This window comes from Panthera pardus, unplaced genomic scaffold, assembly GCF_024362965.1.
Source record: "Panthera pardus isolate Hobbes unplaced genomic scaffold, ASM2436296v1 HiC_scaffold_11, whole genome shotgun sequence".
Taxonomy (NCBI): Eukaryota; Metazoa; Chordata; class Mammalia; order Carnivora; family Felidae; genus Panthera; species Panthera pardus.
In genome coordinates this window covers 12194413-12212720 of record NW_026526666.1, presented here as the reverse complement: position 1 = coordinate 12212720, position 18308 = coordinate 12194413, and the positions used below count along the sequence as shown (strand labels likewise).

At 42.8% G+C, this 18308-nt stretch overlaps 1 protein-coding gene across 2 annotated transcripts; it reads left to right on the top strand.

Moving 5' to 3' along the window:
* Positions 1-1681: 1681 nt before the first annotated feature.
* Positions 1682-18148, top strand: PIFO (primary cilia formation). Of its 2 annotated transcripts, none has more exons than XM_019457823.2 (6): positions 1682-1831; positions 9652-9794; positions 10401-10499; positions 11246-11376; positions 12811-12928; positions 14506-18148. In XM_019457823.2, exons 1-6 carry the CDS (start codon positions 1747-1749, stop codon positions 14572-14574), a joined length of 645 nt encoding a protein of 214 aa, XP_019313368.2. In that variant the 5' UTR covers positions 1682-1746; the 3' UTR covers positions 14575-18148. The 2 variants fall into 2 exon arrangements, with proteins under 2 accessions (XP_019313368.2, XP_019313369.1); XM_019457824.2 differs by lacking the exon at positions 1682-1831 and adding an exon at positions 9314-9422.
* Positions 18149-18308: the final 160 nt, after the last annotated feature.

Here is an 18308-nt window from a genome sequence, read left to right as displayed (position 1 = left end):
AGTAAAATAGAGCATACGAATTTGGGCGGTCCCTTTGGAAGGAGTTTCTATTTAGATCAGTGCTATGGCAAATAACACTGAGGGGACAGGAGGATGCAAGGAACCGGTCTTGGTGAAGGACATGAAAGGGGCCATTGACTCCGAGGAAAAGCATCTTTGAACAACACAGTGGCCAGCTGCTAGATTAGAATGGTTTCCCAGACTAATATCTTTTTCCAATGCCACTATTTTCCCATAAAGATTTTTTTTTATTTTTAAAAAAAATCTGTATTTATTTTTGAGAGAGAGAGAGAGACAGAGTGCGAGCAGGGGAGGAGCAGAAAGAGAGGGAGACACAAAATCCGAAGCAGGCTCCAGGCTCCGAGCCGGCAGCACAGAGCCCGACGCGGGGCTTGAACTCACGAAACTCAAGTTTATGACCTGAGCCGAAGTTGGACCCTTAACCGACTGAGCCACCCAGGCTCCCCTCCCATAAAGATTTTGATTCTGTCACCATGTCTAGAATGCAGAAATTACTGCAGCCAAAAAAAATGGTGCCCTGCCCCCCCCCCCCGTTTTTTCCTGCTACATTTACATATCAATTAGTAATTCAAATGAATGTTTACTGCATACCTGCTACTTGCAAGAAGAGGACAGGCTCAATCCAGCTCTAGGGTCATGACGGTTCTTATCGCACCTCCTTGGACTCATCTCACTCCTGCCCCTGGAACTATTTCAGCCTCTTTTCTGTGTCTCAAATAGTCCAGGTATGTTACTGCTTCAGGGCCTTTGCACAAACTACAGCACTTTCCCCAGATCTACATTTGCCTCTGGACCACCCTTTCTTCAGGCCCTTCCTTGAAACCAGCTTCTCAGTGAGGCCATTCCTGGCTGCAAACCTAAAATTGAAACCTCCTTTTTTCTTTTCCCCTTCTGTGCTTCTTTTGCTTTTTCTTGGTACCTGCAATATCTTACATTTTATATATTTACCACTTTTATTGTCTGCCTCCTCCGCTAGAATTAACCTCTAGGAGGACAAGGATTTCAGTACACTACTATGTTCCCATTGCCTAGAGCAGTGCCTGGCATATATTACAAGAGTTTAATAAGTATTTGTTGAATAACCAAATCCATGAGGGCAGGAAGGGAGACAGGAACTATCAAGGTGAGTGTTCCAAGCATGAGACTAGGTACTTCGTATAGGTTATCTCCTGTGTGGTGAATATTGTCCTCACATTATAGGTGACAAAATCGAGACCTTGTGAGAAAAACTTGCCCTAAATTATGCAATTAATAATTAGCATAACTGATTTTTTAAACGTTTATTTATTCTTGAAAGAGAGAGAGACAGAGCATGAGCAGGGGAGAGGCAGAGAAAGAGGGAGACACAGAACCCACAGAGCCTGATGCAGGGCTTGAACCCACCAACTGTGATATCATGACCTAAGCCGAAGTTAGACGCTTAACTGACTGAGCCACCCAGGTGTCCCTAGCAGAGCTGACTTTCGAAGTGTGGTCTTTATGTTTATGTAGCTTTCTCACCAGAATGTTGCCCTTCAGAAAGCAATGTCACAATGACTTCTGGAGGGCTTCAAGGGTGGGGCTGCTGCCTAGCAGCCAGTCTTAGTCACACCCTTCATTTTCTTGGTTAAAGTCTATTTGTGTCAGTGGTGACTCATGGAGCTGGTAAATGAAAGGGACAGGCTGGCTGAAAGTCCCTCCGAGGGGGGCATCTGGCCCAGATATTCTTGGAGATATTCAAAGTCTATGCCATCCGATCCATTTGGGAACATAAAAGACAACCGAATCACATCATGGATCACCCAGCCATTTCTTTGGAAATTTGCTTATGGTAATCATGTTCCTAAACTCTAGTACATGTATGAAAACTCATTCCTTCCGTATGGGAATCTAACTGGAAGGAGCTGGGATATGCATGGGATGATATAAGAGCCCTGATCCAGACAGGGCTGGGGCAGTGGTCCTCTCACTGAGTCCTGAGCCTTGATAAAAGATGGCACCCATTCAGATGAAAAGGCAACATTTTAATTTTTTTTAACTGGCACAAAGGTACTCCTGGAGTTAGCTGTAGCCCTGGGCAGGGAGGTGGTAGATTGGAAGTGCATTAACATCTGTTAAATGCCAATTATAAGTCAGTCATTTGCTGTGGAAGATGTGTCCCTTGTTATCTCTTAAGTTCTCATGGCAGCCTAAAGAGGCAAGAAATGATTAGCGCCATTTTACAGATGAACCAAGGCTAAATAACTTCCAAAAGTCATGTAGCCAGTAAATGGCATACCAGTACCTATCAGAAACCAGTTCTGAGAGTCTCAAAGCCTATGTTTATTCCTCTACTACCAGACAAGAAAGACTGGTGCTTAAGAAAGTCTGGAAAGTGGATTTAGAAAGTCTATTTTCTTCTCTTCCTTCTACCTTCTGGAGACACACCCATACTCCAGCAGAATCCCTATTCACTGGATCAGGGGATCTCAATTCTATTCGGATCCAAGTCCTGCTTTGAGTAACAAATTATTTTGTAATACCCCCTTTATTATCCTAAAATTAAATTCATGAATAACACAACCTACCACACATAATTTCAGAAATAACATGATGCCATAATTGTAAAGGCAAAAAATAATTTCTAATAAAATAATATGCATTTCAATATATAAATATCCAGATATAACTACTTTACAAGACAATGAAGTAGTCAGACTCTTGCACCATATAATAAATAATGAATAAGTCTAGAATTAAGAAAGAAGGCTAAATGCCATTCATACAAGCAGTTTAGGAAAACAAATAAAGCAGATTTATAAGTGGATGCCAGAACAAAAACTTGTTAGGAAAAGTGATAACACTCTAGACTTCCTGGTTCCTGATAATAATAAGAATAGCTTTAGTTAATATAGGGATAATACTTGACAAATTAAACTATTGAAGTAAAAAAAGGAAAAGGGGTATGACTATGTTATTTTTTAAAAGAAGTAAGTAATATTAATGTGCTTCCTCTGGGATTGCCAGATTTTTAAAAATATACTATTTTATCGTTCTATCATGCATACCAAAAAAAGCCCAAATCATATTGGGCATCAGTGAGATATGTAGGGTGAACTCCTCAGTATAAGCAGTACTCAGGTCAGAAATGGAACACCTCTGGGGTGCCTGGGTGGCTCAGTCGGTTAAGCGGCTGACTTCAGCTCAGGTCATGATCTCCCAGTTCGTGGGTTCAAGCCCCGCGTCAGGCTCTGTGCTTACAGCTCAGAGCCTGGAGCCTGCTTTGGATTCTGTGTCTCCCTCTCTCTCTGCCCTTCCCCTGATAAAGCTCTGTCTCTCTCTCTCTCTCTCTCAAAAATAAATAAGCATTAAATAAACAAATCATAAAAAAGAAATGGAACACCATTATCACCCGAAAAGCCCTCTTCATACCCTTTCTGTTTTTCCTTCCACCCTCCTCTAAAAGGTACCCCCGTTCTAACTTCTAACACATAAATTAGTTTTGCCTATTTTTGAATTTATGTAAGTGTACTCATACAGTATGTAAATGTTCGTGTCTAAATTATTTCATTCACCACTGTGAATGTGCAGGGTGTTGTTCTTTTTCGTTGCCATATAGTATTCCTCCGTATGAGCATTGCACAACTGAATTTTCCATTCTACCATTAATGGACATTTGGTTATTCCAGTTGGGACTATTATGGATCATGTTGCTTTTAATGTTCTTCTACTTGTCTTTTGGTACACAGTTGTATGCATTCTTGCTGAGTAAACACCAAGGAGCAGGAGTTTTTAGGTCGTGGAGATGTCTATTTCAGCTTTGGTAAATACTGCCAAAGAGTTTTCCAAGGTGATTGTATCAATTTCCTTTCACACTAAAAGCTTATTCAAGATTTCCAGTTGTTTCACATCCTAGCAGCACCAAGTGTTACCTGTCTTTATAATTTTAGCCATCTTGTGGGTCGCGCATTGTGGTTTAAATTTGTAATTCCTTTATGACTGCTGAAGTTGAGCATTTGTTATATGTTTACTGATTATTTGGATATTCTTCTTTCTGAGCTTCCCATTCAAGTATTTTACCTATTTTTTTTATTAAGTTGTTTTTTCTTATTGATCTGTAATTTTTTATTAAGTTGTTTCCCCTTATGATCTGTAATTTCACGTTGATTGGTAATCTGATTTTAATCTATCATAGATCAACACTATCCAATGGCAATATAATGTGAGCAACGTGTTTAATTTTACATTTTGAATGCCACAGTAAAAAAAGAGTAAAAAGAAACATGTGAAGTTTATTTTCCTATGTTTTATTTAATCTGATAGATCCAAAATACTATCATTTCAACATGCAACCAATAAAACATTTATTAATCAGATATTTTGTACTGTTTTTCACTTGAAGTCTTTAAAACCTGAGGTGTATTTTACACTTACACACATGTCAATTTAAATTAGCCACATTTCAAGTGCTGATAGTTAATATGGGTAGTGACTACTGCATTGGATGGACACTGCAGGTCTCGATGTTTTTGGTGCTTATATCTTCCTCCATATCTTGGCTTAATTTCTCATTTTTCTAATGGTATCTTTTTTTTAATTAAGTATTATGTTGAAACAGTTTCAAACCTAAAGTTGCAAAGACAGTACAAAGAATTCTCTTACCTCTTTACCCCAGTTCTTCAATTGTTAAATGTTCTCTCTATCACATGCACGCTCTCTTTTTCTCTCCATATATATATACATATACATCCAGCTGACCTTTGAACACATGAGATTAAGAGTGATCACTCCCTACGCAGCTGAACATTCACATGTAACTTTTGATTGCCCAAAAATGTAACTGACAGCTTACTGTTGACTAGAAGCCCTACAAATAATATAAAGAGCTGATTAACATGTATTTTATATGTTATATGTATTATACAATGTATTCTTACAATAAAGTAAGCTAGAGAATATACAACATTATTAAGAAAATCATAAGGAAGAAAAAATACATTTACAGTACTATACTGTAAAAAAATCTGCATGGAAGTGAAACTTTACATTGTTTCTCATCTTTTATACTTTTTTCCCTGTATTTTCTGTCCTTTTGCATCACCAAGCTTCAAGTCTGAATATGCTCTTCTGATTCATTTTCCTATTTCTTTCGTTTTTTCAGCTTTTATAATCTGCTTTTAAACTCATGCATTGAATTCTTGCTTTCAGAGATGGCACTTGTTATTTCTACAATTTTTATCTGATTCCTTTTTATTGCTTCTAAAATTCTCTGGGGCGCCTGGGTGGTTTAGTCAGTTAAGAGTCCAACTCTTGATATCGGCTCAGATCATGATCTCGTGATTCGTGAGATCAAGCCCTGCAGCCAGCTCTGCCTGCTCAGGATTCTCTCTCCCCCTCTCTCTTCCCTTCCCCCACTTGCTCTCTCTTCTGTCTCAAAATAAAGAAATAAACATTAAAAAAATAAAATTCTCCAATTTATCATTTAATTTTCTTGAATATAATTATCAGCTTTAGCCCCTTTGCTGAACTGATTTATCACTTAATGCAATATTTTTAAATGAGACAAAAATCTACTTAAAACATTATACCAAAAATCAAATCTATTTATCCCATTCAATTAGACCACTGCAGCAGAGTGGGTGGTTTCCCAGAATAATAATTCTTTTTTTTTTTAATTTTTTTTTTAACGTTTATTTATTTTTGAGACAGAGAGAGACAGAGCATGAATGGGGGAGGGTCACAGAGAGAAGGAGACACAGAATCTGAAACAGGCTCCAGGCTCTGAGCTGTCAGCACAGAGCCCGACGCGGGGCTCAAACCCACAGACCATGAGATCATGACCTGAGCCGAAGTCGGACGCTTAACCGACTGAGCCACCCAGGCGCCCCAGAATAATAATTCTTATAATGGCCTCATACATAGCCAAATGAGGAAAGTAGATAAACTGTCTCATAAAACTAGAACAAGCTGCATAAATATTAGGCATCCTCTTGATGTTATAACTATGGTTAGACATGTATATGATGGGAACTGCTGAATTCTTAAAAGTCTTCATCAAAACTGGCCACAATATAAAACTTTGCCTAAATATTCTTCAGTACTAAATAATCACCTGCATAGGTTCCTTTGCACTTCATCATCATTCAAACATCAAATCCTTGATAATCCTTAGAGTTACCTGAAGTTCTACCTTCACTTCTCAATTTTACCATCACACCGTTGCTTATGCAGGAGATATATGTAGCACATCGACAGTAGTATTTATTTATTTATTTATTTATTTATTTATTTATTTATTTATAGAGAGAGAGTGAGCAGGGAAGAGGGGAGAGTGAGGGAGCTGGGGGGGGGGGGGGAGAAGAATCTCAAGCAGGCTCCATGCTCAGCGTGGAGACCAATGTGGGGCTTGATCCCATGTCCTGGGATCATGACCTGAACTAAAATCAGTAACCGAACGCTGAACCAACTAAGCCACCCAGGTGACCTTAGACGGTCATCTTTGATTGTACTGTGTTTGGATTGGCAATAATGAAAAGTTGATAAATTTGCATCAATCAGGATGCAAACTGGTGGACCCAGTTGTGTGTTATATTAGTAACATAAACAGGAAGATTGATGGGGAAAATTTCTCTTTCTTGAGAAAGAGATCTTTATTGACTTTTTTTTAGTGTCTGATCAACTTTTTCTTTTAGCCTTGCTTTCTATTGCTTCCTCTTTCTTCCTATGTGTACCCTGCAGTTTGGAGGCTTACTCTAAAATCTCAGTCAAGTACAGTTACTTTAAAGTCCATGTTTGAGAACTCCAATCTCTGGATTTCCTTTGGGTTTATTTCTACTCTTTTTTTTTTTTTTTGTATGAGTGGCTGTTTTATGTTGAATGCCAAACATTTTGCATGAAAAAAATCATAAAAATTAGTTGAAGATTTGGATGATTTCTATTCAGAGATTATTTATTTATTTATTTATGTATTTATTTATTTATTTTCTGGTATGCAGTAAGGGTACAAGCAGATCACCTTAAAGCAGTATGGAGACTATATAGATATGAAGCTGGATTTCAGGGTTTTTTGAGAGCTGGTCTATTTCTTATTTACCCTTATTCCCATAGTTTATCTGTATAGGGTCCCAACTAAAAGCCCAGGGTGTTTTCCAGTCTCCCATCCTCCACGGCCAACCTAATTTTTGGTCCCCAACTTTCAGAGACACACATGTCCAAATTTCCGCTCAAACCCTGTGCTTCTCGGCCACTCTTTGATTAGCCCATGTTGAAAGGGAACATCAATACTAACTGTGGCTCACCACTTTGGACTTCCCCCTCTCTTTGCAGTCTTGGCCCTTTATATTCTTCCTTCCTTGGTGTATCTTGGATGTCTCCAACTATATCTTTTTTATTTAGTCCAGCTTTTCTACCTGTTCTTAGCTGGAGTATTAGTCTGAAGCAAACTAGTCCACCAATGAGAAAACTGGGTGCCAAAATATCCAAGTACTTTGCAAGACATGTTTCATATCACTAATAATGTAAACACTAATTTCAAAAATACTATGAGTACCTAAAAATATTAATATTACCTGATGGGGCGCCTGGGTGGCTCAGTTGGTTGAGTGTCCAACTTTGGCTCAGGTCATGATCTCACAGTCCGTGAGTTCCAGCCCCATGTTGAGCTCTATGCTGAGAGCTCAGAGCCTGGAGCCTGCTTTGGATTCTGTGTCTCCCTCTCTCTCGGCTCCTCCCGCTCACACTCTGTCTCTATCTCAAAAATAAATAAACATAAGAAAAAATTTTTAAAAATATTAAGATTACTTGAAATATTAATGAAAGTGAAAATGACCAAATCAATACCAATATTTTTACATTTTATTTATCATCAGTGTTACTGCAATTATATTTCGAGTAGACAGAATGCTTAGAGTAAATTATACAATAATTTTGAGATCATATCTTTGTTCCATTTATAAGCTTTGTTTCTCACACAACCTTCTTCTCTATTATTGGGCTTTCTGCACTATTACTTGTAAAAAATTTTCTTAGTGCTGTTATATATAAGTCAGGCACAACCAATTATTCCTGTAAAGTCCGGCAAGATATCTGAATATTATGTAGGACATGTGACAATTCACTTTGTGACTGGGCGATGCACTGCAGAGGTGGCCAGCCTCCCTGGCCCAGTGACCAGGAGCATCCCCACAGTAATTTTTTTTTTTAATTTTTTTTTCAACGTTTTTTATTTATTTTTGGGACAGAGAGAGACAGAGCATGAACGGGGGAGGCGCAGAGAGAGAGGGAGACACAGAATCGGAAACAGGCTCCAGGCTCCGAGCCATCAGCCCAGAGCCTAACGCGGGGCTCGAACTCACGGACCGCGAGATCGTGACCTGGCTGAAGTCGGACGCTTAACTGACTGCGCCACCCAGGCGCCCCTCCCACAGTAATTTTTGACAAGCAAAATGCTTCCGCAAGTTTCCAAAAAAAAACAAAAAACAAAAAAACAAAAGCCCTGCATTAGATGTATAAAATCATCCCTTGCAGACAATTCTAGCCTGGAATACGTGTGGCTTACAGGGTCATCTTTAGAGGCTAAAGGGTAGCACGAACGAGCCACGTGTGATAACTCCTAAAGCTATCCAAAACTCAAAACAGGTTAGTGTAAATATTCAGGACAAAGGTAAAGGCAACACGCACTCTGACATTTCTTCTTGGGTTAGGATGGGAGCGCTCATGAGGGGGCTGGAAACTATCTTCATAACCTCTTGCAATTGTCACCTACCAAGTACCAGGACCTGATTGCTTTCATCCTGTTTTCCCAATCCTGCCAACAACCCTGTAAGGAAGAGTTTTTATTCCCAATTTGGACATGAGGAACCGGGTACTTAAAACACTGAAGTGACTGCTCAAGATTTTAAAACCATCAGACACTTCTGTGATTCCTCTGCAGTCCCACTGCTCCACACAAGGCTGCCAACCGTTTTAAAGCCCCGTGCGTGCCCCACTTAGAGGTAGAAGGGGGCAACCTGCGGGGAAACTGGATCTAAAAGGGGCCTAATAGGGAACTGTCTAGGCTACACTCCATTTAGTCCTCCATTCCCCTGCCGTAGGCATGGCCCTGGGAGCCCTCTTCAGCAGCACATCCCCGCCGGGTGGCCCAACTTCCAAAGCCCTTCCGCTCAATCCCACACCTGCACAGCCCCTGCAGCCGCGTGTCCTACAACCCTTCCCTGCACCTGCGCCCAACGCAGAGTTCACACTGCTCTGGGACCTAGGGGTGCGCGGGAAGGCGGGGCAGGGGGAGGGTCCCGCGCAGCTGCGCAGGCGCACGCGGCTCCCGAACAGCAGCGCAGGCGCGCGCGGAGCCGCTTCCCTTGCATTCGCGGCGCCACTGCGTTCTCTTAGCAACGCTGTACATAAATGCCAGCCTGCTGCGCACGCGATGTGCTTCAGCAAAGCGGGTGCGCGGGGCTGATAAGGGAGTGAAGGATAGAGGGCAGGAGGGAAGAGTGGGGAGGCTGGCGGGCGAGAGGATGCAGTTCTTCCCCTCCACGGGGTTCGGTCTGGTTTTTGTTCTCTGTCCGGCCCAGTCCTGGTCTCGGCTTCCACACACCCCACGCGCTCCCTAAGCGCTCACTTAGACCCAGGGGCCTTCCTCATGTGGAGTTTCTCCTCTTTCTTGATCTTCAGATTCGCTGGATAACTACTCCTTTGGAACATGTCAACAGAGGAAGCTCTTTCCTCAATACTACCCCCCAAACTTGTTGGGGAACAAGTTTATCCCTCTTCGAGGAGCGCCCCACAGAGGGCCTGGATGTTACATAGCAGAAGATGTGAGTATTCACCTTCCCTTGCGTGGGTCTCAGCTCCCTATTCGAGGACACCCGGGTTGCATGGAAGAAAAACACGTGATCTTTGAGGTGGCCGCATAGGAAGGTGCCCTCGCCCTCTAAGGCCAGTTGTCAGATCCAGTGTCGCAATTAAAGGACTCTTGTCTCCACTATCAACACCCACCAACCACAAGCCTCTCTTTATATAGTCTTTTATGTAGTACTCACTCCATTTCCACCTCCAAACGCCTCTGAACCAATGCCTCCCATTAGTCCAACCTTGGTACCTTGCTGTGCTGCTAGGTCATGAAATAACGTAATCTGACCAAGGGTGGGATTAGGGCAAATTCAGCTCTGTGGAGCCCACAGGACTGGATTCACTGGAATGCACAAGTCATTTACTCTACGTAGCCAGCCACGTTTCCTTGCAGATGTATCTGCCTTACTTTATATAATTGTTTCTATAGTCCTCACTCACAGGAGTAAAAAAGAAAGAGCAACTTTTGCAGAGAAGATTCAGATAAGAACATCTTGAGTTCACTCTGTTTTGATAACTATAATATTCATTATGTGTTTTCTTTCTTTCCTTTCTTAATACACTACCTGAAGATGTATGGATTGGCATACAACCTCTCTAGGATCCCAACCAGTAGAAAAGGATATACTTTTGGCGCCAGGACAGCTGTGAGGTTTAAGTCAATCAACAAGGTTAGAAATGGCTGAATGTGCTTTGATTTTAGTGTGACCCATGTTGCTGTATGTATTTGCTGCATGTATTTGCATCCCAGAGAGAACAGGGTGTTACCCAAAAAATATCCCCTGCAATTCAAGAAAAATATTTAGACCAAGGTTGTTAAGAAATATATCTGAAAAACTTGGATGTTAGTATCTCAAATGTGTATCAGAGCCCTGGGAGAGTGGAAAATGATCCTAGAAAGAACTAGTACCAAGACAGGGCTTCAGGGCTGACACAGATGATGTTACAGAAGCTTTGTTTATATGCATCCTATCATCTTGTAAGAAAAAAAACAAATTCCTACCTTTTAACCCTTTTGTGTGATTGGATTTCAAGTCTAAATGTCTTCAGTATAGGATCCTAATCTGTTGTTGAACATTTTTCTGACACTTGAGCTCAAGGAGAGGGATACTGGATCTAAGAAATCTCTGGGTGGGATGACAGACACAGCAGGTGCAAGAAGTCACCTTGGTCCTTTTCCGCCTATAGGTGTCTTTCTACAGCCTCAGCATATGTGTCTTTAGGTAGCTGAACCCCACCTTCATCTTGGGTTTCTCCCTACTGTAGGTTTAAATCTGTAGCTGCAGTAGTGAAACCATAGTGATACATGAACAGAAAGAGGATCTGTCTGTTTTCTTTAATTAGAGGCTTTGTATGTGTGTGTGTGTATATATATATATATCACCCTCTAACATGTTTATCTTTCTCTGAAAAACAGGACATGATGCTTTACCCTGGCATGTACCAGACTGCACATCCTCGGGAGCAAAAACACAAACAAAATTTTGCTCCATTTAATACCTTCTTGCCTCGATTTAGGACAGACTCAAAGGACACTTATTATCCTGGGTATGTCTCCTCTTTCCTGGAGTCCTTCAACAAACAGCAATAGGAAAGGACGTACAATGGAGAGGCTCCATCCAAACCATGTCAGCTCAATAAGAAACCACCTGTGCATCTTTAAAGAGCCAACCCCTTACCTTCCAGATCTCTGGCATTGTAGAATTCTAATTCACAGTGGTTCATTCAGTCAATGTTTATAAACGTGCCAGGCACTTTTAAGGGTTCCTGAGGTTTTGCTTAGTTAAACCCATCACGCAAGGCTCCTCATTCCTTGGACCCTACACTCTGGAGTCCAGACAGATGAGAAGTAAATAAACATGAAAACATCAGTGGTAATTAGGAGAGTTACCATACAATTGAGTAGTCAGACAGTGACACTTCTGAGAGTGAACTTATTAATTACACCAAAACAGTAGCCACAAGCTAGGACTGTCATGGGCACACCAGACAGTGTGGCGAGCTGGCGATGTGCTATGAAGACAGTAACTGGGTGATTAGATGGATGGCGCTGCTTTGGCAAGGATGTCCAGAAAGGTCTTTAGGGGAACAGACACGTGATCTGAAGTCTGAGTGACAAGATGGTGCCAGGCCTGTGAAGATCTGAGCCCAGGGCCCAGGGCTTCCCAGGCAGCAGGAACAGCAAATGGGAAGGCTGTAAGCTGGGGAGGAACCGGTGGGCAGAATGAAGAGAGAGGCTGGTGTGGCGAGGGTGTGCTAAGCAAGGAGGAACTGAATGCAGGAGGAAGGCCAGGGCTGAGCACGTGGCCCTTGTAGACCAAGTGCTTCAGGAAGCCATTCAGCATGTGTGCAACTATGGGGCAGAGGGTCAAGGTCTTTGCCTGATTCATGAGAAATCCAAGGATCAGACAGTGGGTGTAACTTTCTCAAGGTTGCATGAAGGAAGTGAAAATGTTGACTCTTGGCCCCCATGTCCATCCTAAGTGCTGTTTCCAACACAGTGAAGAGTCTACACCAAAAACAAAGCGTTATGAACAAAAGCAATTATAAAATAATGCCATGTCTATCAAAATTTAACAGCCTTCTCATCCTGAGATTGCTGATTGGATTATCATTACACTTTTACCACCAGTTTCAAATCATGAGCAGTACTTATTCATGACTGTGGTAGATCTCTTTTTCTCACCCACCGCTCCTGGGATCTTTTGGTCTCTCCACCAAGGATACTGAGTTGCAGAAATATTTTTTAAACTAGAGTCAATGTTAATCCCAACTGGATGGCAAGACTAGATATCATAACCTTTCACAGAAATACATTAATAGGCAAGCAAACCCCACACTTGCCCCACATTAAAAAAAGCTAATTGGGCTATTTCCTTTTCTCAAGGAGTTAGGCCAAGTTCAGGGATGGCTGTGGTACTGATGGAGTTTGTATACAGTCACTAAGTCATCACATGTGATGCTTTGTATTTTTATTTCTAGCCCTGGCACATACAACCCAGAGATGAAGCCCCCCAAAAAAATCACCTGGCCAATGAAATTTGGATCTCCAGACTGGGCTCAGGTTCCATGCCTACAGAAAAGAACCCTAAGAACTGAGGTAATCGGACTGGACTTTTGTGGAACCCTCTTCCTTATGTATCAGGGGTTCTTATCCAGAAGTGTTTGAATGAGCTACAGGAAGTCCTTACTCCCGGGACAGTAGATGCACATATTAGATTATATTTTTGAGAGTTACACAGTTTCATTAGATTTTTAGAGGTGTATATGACCGAACAAAAGGCACATTTTCTCCCTTAATCCTCAAATGCTCTTCTGGTATAGGAACAGAACGATCCCTAGATGATAGAGGAGGAAAAACAGGCTCTGATGGATTAAGTGATGTGTCCAGATTGACATCTTTTTTTTTTAAAATATGAAATTTATTGTCAAACTGATTTCCATACAACACCCAGTGCTCATCCCAACAGGTGCCCTCCTTAATGCCCATCACCCACTTTCCCCTCCCTCCCACCCCCCATCAACCCTCAGTTTATTCTCAGTTTTTAAGAGTCTCTAATGGTTTGGCTCCCTCCCTCTGTAACTTTTTTTTTTCCTTCCCCTCGCCCATGGTCTTCTGGTAAGTTTCTCAGGATCCACATAAGAGTGAAAACATATGGTATCTGTCTTTCTCTGTGTGACTTATTTCACTTAGCATAACACTCTCCAGTTCCATCCATGTTGCTATAAAAGGCCGTGTTTCATTCTTTCTAATTGCCAAGTAGTATTCCGTTGTGTATATAAACCACAATTTCTTTATCCATTCATCAGTTAATGGGCATTTAGGCTCTTTCCATAATTTGGCTATTGTTGAAAGTGCTGCTGTAAACATTGGGGTACAAGTGTCCCTATGCATCAGCACTCCTGTATCCCTTGGGTAAATTCCTAGCCCAGATTGACATCTTGAATCTAGATCTCGTAACTACTAAGCCAGTGCTCTTTCCATCACACCATTTGAGTATTAGATCACCCAGGGGCTGTAGACCATTCTGGTAAGAACATGAATTCATGGGACAGACTGCTTAGGTTCAAGTACTAGCTCCCATATTTACTGACTGTGTTATCTCGGGCAATTTTACTAAGCCTCCATTTTCCTTTCTTTATAATGGGTATAAAGCAACTAAAAAAATTAAGAAATAAATAAAATGGATATAATAATAGAATCCATCTGATAAGGTTGTAAAGATAGAGATAAGGTAGAGAAGCATCTAACAGTACCTATAACATAATAATAATAAACTTTCAATCCATGTGAGTTATCATAATTCTGGGGGTGCCGGGTTTTTTAAAGAGGAACCTTGGATTAATTCTACAACTACGTATTAAATGCCTAATGCATCCACATCACGGCCGCTAGACCTATGAGTAACATGGAGGAATCAAACACATAATCTTTGTGTTTGAGAAGTTTACCAGCTCTTCTCAGAGATTTGTCAAGTAGAAAACAATTCCTAGCATGACAGCAGCAGAGGAAGGTGACAGAGAGTAGCTGTACATGCAAACATTGACAGCATCCCTGAGACGAGGCTCCTCTGGGGTGGGCTTCAGCCGGGCCACACCGGCAGCGATGAGCCAGGAAGACCAGACGTGGAGGGCTCTCATTAGAATATTGACCCAGACAATACTCCTTCCTTGCAGCTGTCCACTGACAAGGACTTCAGAAAGCACCGGAACCGCGTGGCCTACCTAAGCCTGTTTTACAACTGAGGAGCTGTGACTGCCTTCACGAGGTCCTCCTGACCACAGATCCAGGACTGAGGACAGAGTCGCTCTTCCCCCTGCACTGCTGTGCTCTCTTCTCTGCCAGCATGGGGCCCGGGGAGGGAGAGGGCTCATAACTACCGTGTGAGAGGAGAAAGACCGCTGCAGAGCTCTGTCTCCATGTGCTGGTTTGTCGTGTGCGTACGTATGTAGACGGGCCTGGGGGTTCCTGCCGAGTGTTCAATGGGGTGGCTCCACTTTACCGACCTACTCGTGGGTCCCTGTCCTCACGCTCTCGTTCCCAGGTTCCAGTCTTATATATTCTACCACTAGCATTGGGAAGAAGGGCTGGTGGCCTCTACACATCAAGGATTGGATGGTTTCCTTGGGTTTGTACTTGGCCATGCTACATACAGAGGAAACATACAGGCAGGGTAAAACATTTCTATTTTACGATCTGTCCCAAATTTCTGAGTTCCTGGCATGGAGTAGACAGGTCCAGATTTGTTGCTTTCCCAGACTGACATTAAACTCACTGAATCAAAAATTTGCCACTTCCCCCTACATCATCTATTTCATTTGTCAGTCATCATATAAATTGAGTTCTTGCCATGTATCCGAAAGAGTGGCAAGGACTGGGGACATAGCAGGAGTCAAAATAACCTCCTCTACTGGTCTGGAAGCTACAGAAGCAGTGCCCTGGCGTAGATGCATTCAGGGAATGCCTGACCTGCTGGAACACCCCCTCTAGGCCTCTGGAATGCTCTTTCTCTCAACCCACAGAGGACCTCAATCTTTACATTCTGGGATTAGAGCATGTATAAGAGAGAGAAAACAACAACCTGAAAAGTCAGGCCAAGGGAGAAATGGCATGGTAATATCCAAACCGAACCTTGGCGTGTCGAAGCTGGGGGCTGGATCTCTGCTCCCTGTTCCTTGCTGGAGAGGACCCCTGGGTACAAAGAAGAAGGGAAAGGGCTAGGGTCTTTGTGACTTAACAGCTCAAAGCAGCGCTGCCTCATCTCTGCTGCAGTCCAGCACAAAGGCCTCGGGACCCCCACTGTCTGCATAAGGTCTGAGCCTGCAGGGGCCTACTTATCTCTGCGAAACTGGAGTAGCTGTACAGGCAGAGTACCAGAAATCCAACCTAAGGCCTGCTTCCGGGTCTACATTTGTCCATTCCCAAGGCCCCCACGCAGCCTATTTTGTTGCCAGAGCCCCCACCTGCTGTGGCCAAGTTCAGTGAAGTCATTACTCACGAAATCTTCTCAAAAAGATAATATTCTTCCGAACATGGCTTTGATGTGCTGGCACACAGAAGGAGGCCTCGATCAAAACCTCCCGTTAGGATGGCGTGGAGAGCAGTTCTGGCATTTCTGGTGACATTTTCATAGTAAGAATAGAGTCAGAGTGGAGCTAAGAAGCGGGGAAGCCAAGAGCTCACTACTGTAGGTTGGCTCTAATTCTGGTTTGGTGAGTCAGATAGAAAGAGGTCTTTCATATCTGTTTAGATGTTTCAGCCGTGATTATGAGCCTAGGAAAATGGCCAGAGTTCTAGAGCAGAAGCTCTCCCAGGAACGAAGATGATGCATCTAGGGTTGAGTCTGTACAGATGCTGGCACCTGGGGAGCCCCAGCTGCGGGCTGCGGAGCAGCAGAGGACCCCTGCCAGCAGAGCCCTGTTCCTCAAATATCGGATCCTAGGTCTCTCCTCCACTAAAGCCCAGTATGGGTCCCCTTGACTAGAGAATCAGGTCCAGACTTTTAGCAAGGCCCTGCCCGTCTGACCACAGCCCGCCTCAGCAGCCTCACTTCCTGCTATCCTCTCTGGGTACCTGTGTCCAGCCAGTTCACATTTCCTGCTGCTCTACGACTCCTCAAACTGTCTCCAGCCTCCGTGCTGCCCTATGCCAGTTTCTGCATGAGATGCCTTTCCTCACACTCTCTACCCAGTCAGTTCCTACTCATACCTCAAGGAGAAATCTAACACGGTTTCCTTTGTGATCCCTTCCCTTTTCCTGCCACTCTCAGGCACCATTCACCGTAACAGCCTTGATCTCACTTGTATTGTCATGAATCTGGTTGCATAGCAGGCATTTGCAACACATGTCAGATCTGGGGATTTAAAGAAAAAAATAATCATTCTGTTTCCTCCAGATCATAATCGAGTTGGGGAGGCAGATGTGCAATGGATAAAATACAGTGCACTCTATAGTGCACTGTCAGCGGGACAAAGTGCTGTGGGAGGAAGGAAGGGGGAGTAATTACCTCCATGTGGAGTGGGGGCTGGTAGGCAGGGGACAAACAGAAAGATGTCTGGGATCAGGAAGATTTTGCTTACACAAATTGAGATTTTGATTAATTATTATGAATAAATTAATGATACTTCACCAGTGATGATGCCATGAGAAACAGTCAAATGGAAGGAAAACTCTAGAGCCTGTTTTACAATTATATCCCAAATATAGGCTGGGGTCCCATGTGGCCACTTTCTGCATGAATTCACATTTAAAAAAGCACATTATAACTGCCAAAAACAATTACAGGGGAATTCCAATCTTTCTACTCTTGAAGAACATTAAAAAGCCTCTAATTTGCAAGTATAGGCAACATTTCTCAAAATCTTTATCCTACGTTCCCCTCCACAGATGTTGTTGTGAAACATCTCCACCAAGAAATTCCAAATTCCAAGTCTCTATTGTCACCTCCCCCATCCATAGTGTCTATCCCTTCTCTCTTCCCCCTTACCTCCCCCCCCTTTCTTAAAATGCCCATTACACCTCATTTCTTTTGCCTTTTTTGACCCACTGGGCTCGCGCTCTCTCTCTCTCTCTCTCTCTCTCCCTCTCTCTCTCTCTCTGTCTCTCCTGCACTCTCTTTTTTTCTCTCCCCAGTCCCCCAGTCTCTATCACATAAGATACAAGAATCAGACGGGCAAGATTTTTATTAGTGTGATGGGGACAGCATGATATACTGGCAGGTGGGAAACACACATATTAATCTTGTCCCCATCCTACAATGATAGACAGTGTGGAATAGACCTCAAGCTGCAGGGAGCTTCTGTGAATTGCCAAAAAAGTCTGTATCTCCCATAAGAGAAACACAAGAAAGAAAAAGCAATGTCCAAAGTGCAGACATTAGGCTCCATAAGATAACATCGTATGTTGGTAGAGGGGAACGATGCGATGCTGTGGAGAAAGGCACACCTCCGTCCACCACCACCACCCATGCACATCTGGACTGAGAATTCTTTGCGTCTTTCTTCCCAGATACATCTTTCTAATTACATTTCTGGAAACAATTTTGAGTCCCAGAGCCACACCAGTTCTTAGCTCCCCAAAGGCAGCATTACTGCGGTCGAAGAACCCACTGCAGATGATTGCTCATAACCTACCGTGGAGGGCAAGTTCAGCTACTGGTCTTCCTGCCATCAGAAAACCGCTCTGGAGCCAGAGGCTCTACTTGATAGAAAATCCCTAGGGAGCCAACGCCACGCCTCATTTATAATTGCATGCGTCCATGGCTTGCACATAGCAGACTTCATCACGTGGCAGCACAATAAAAGTATTTAATACCTTGAATCTGGATCTGATTTTAACACTAACTGTATGACTACCTGTCCACACCTCACTTTCTTCCACTGTAAAATGAGATGGGGTTTCTAAACTCAAAAGCAGTCAGGCCCAGGCAGGTAAAGTGCGTATGTGAGCAGCCTGAGAGCACCAGTAGTGATAGGGGGTC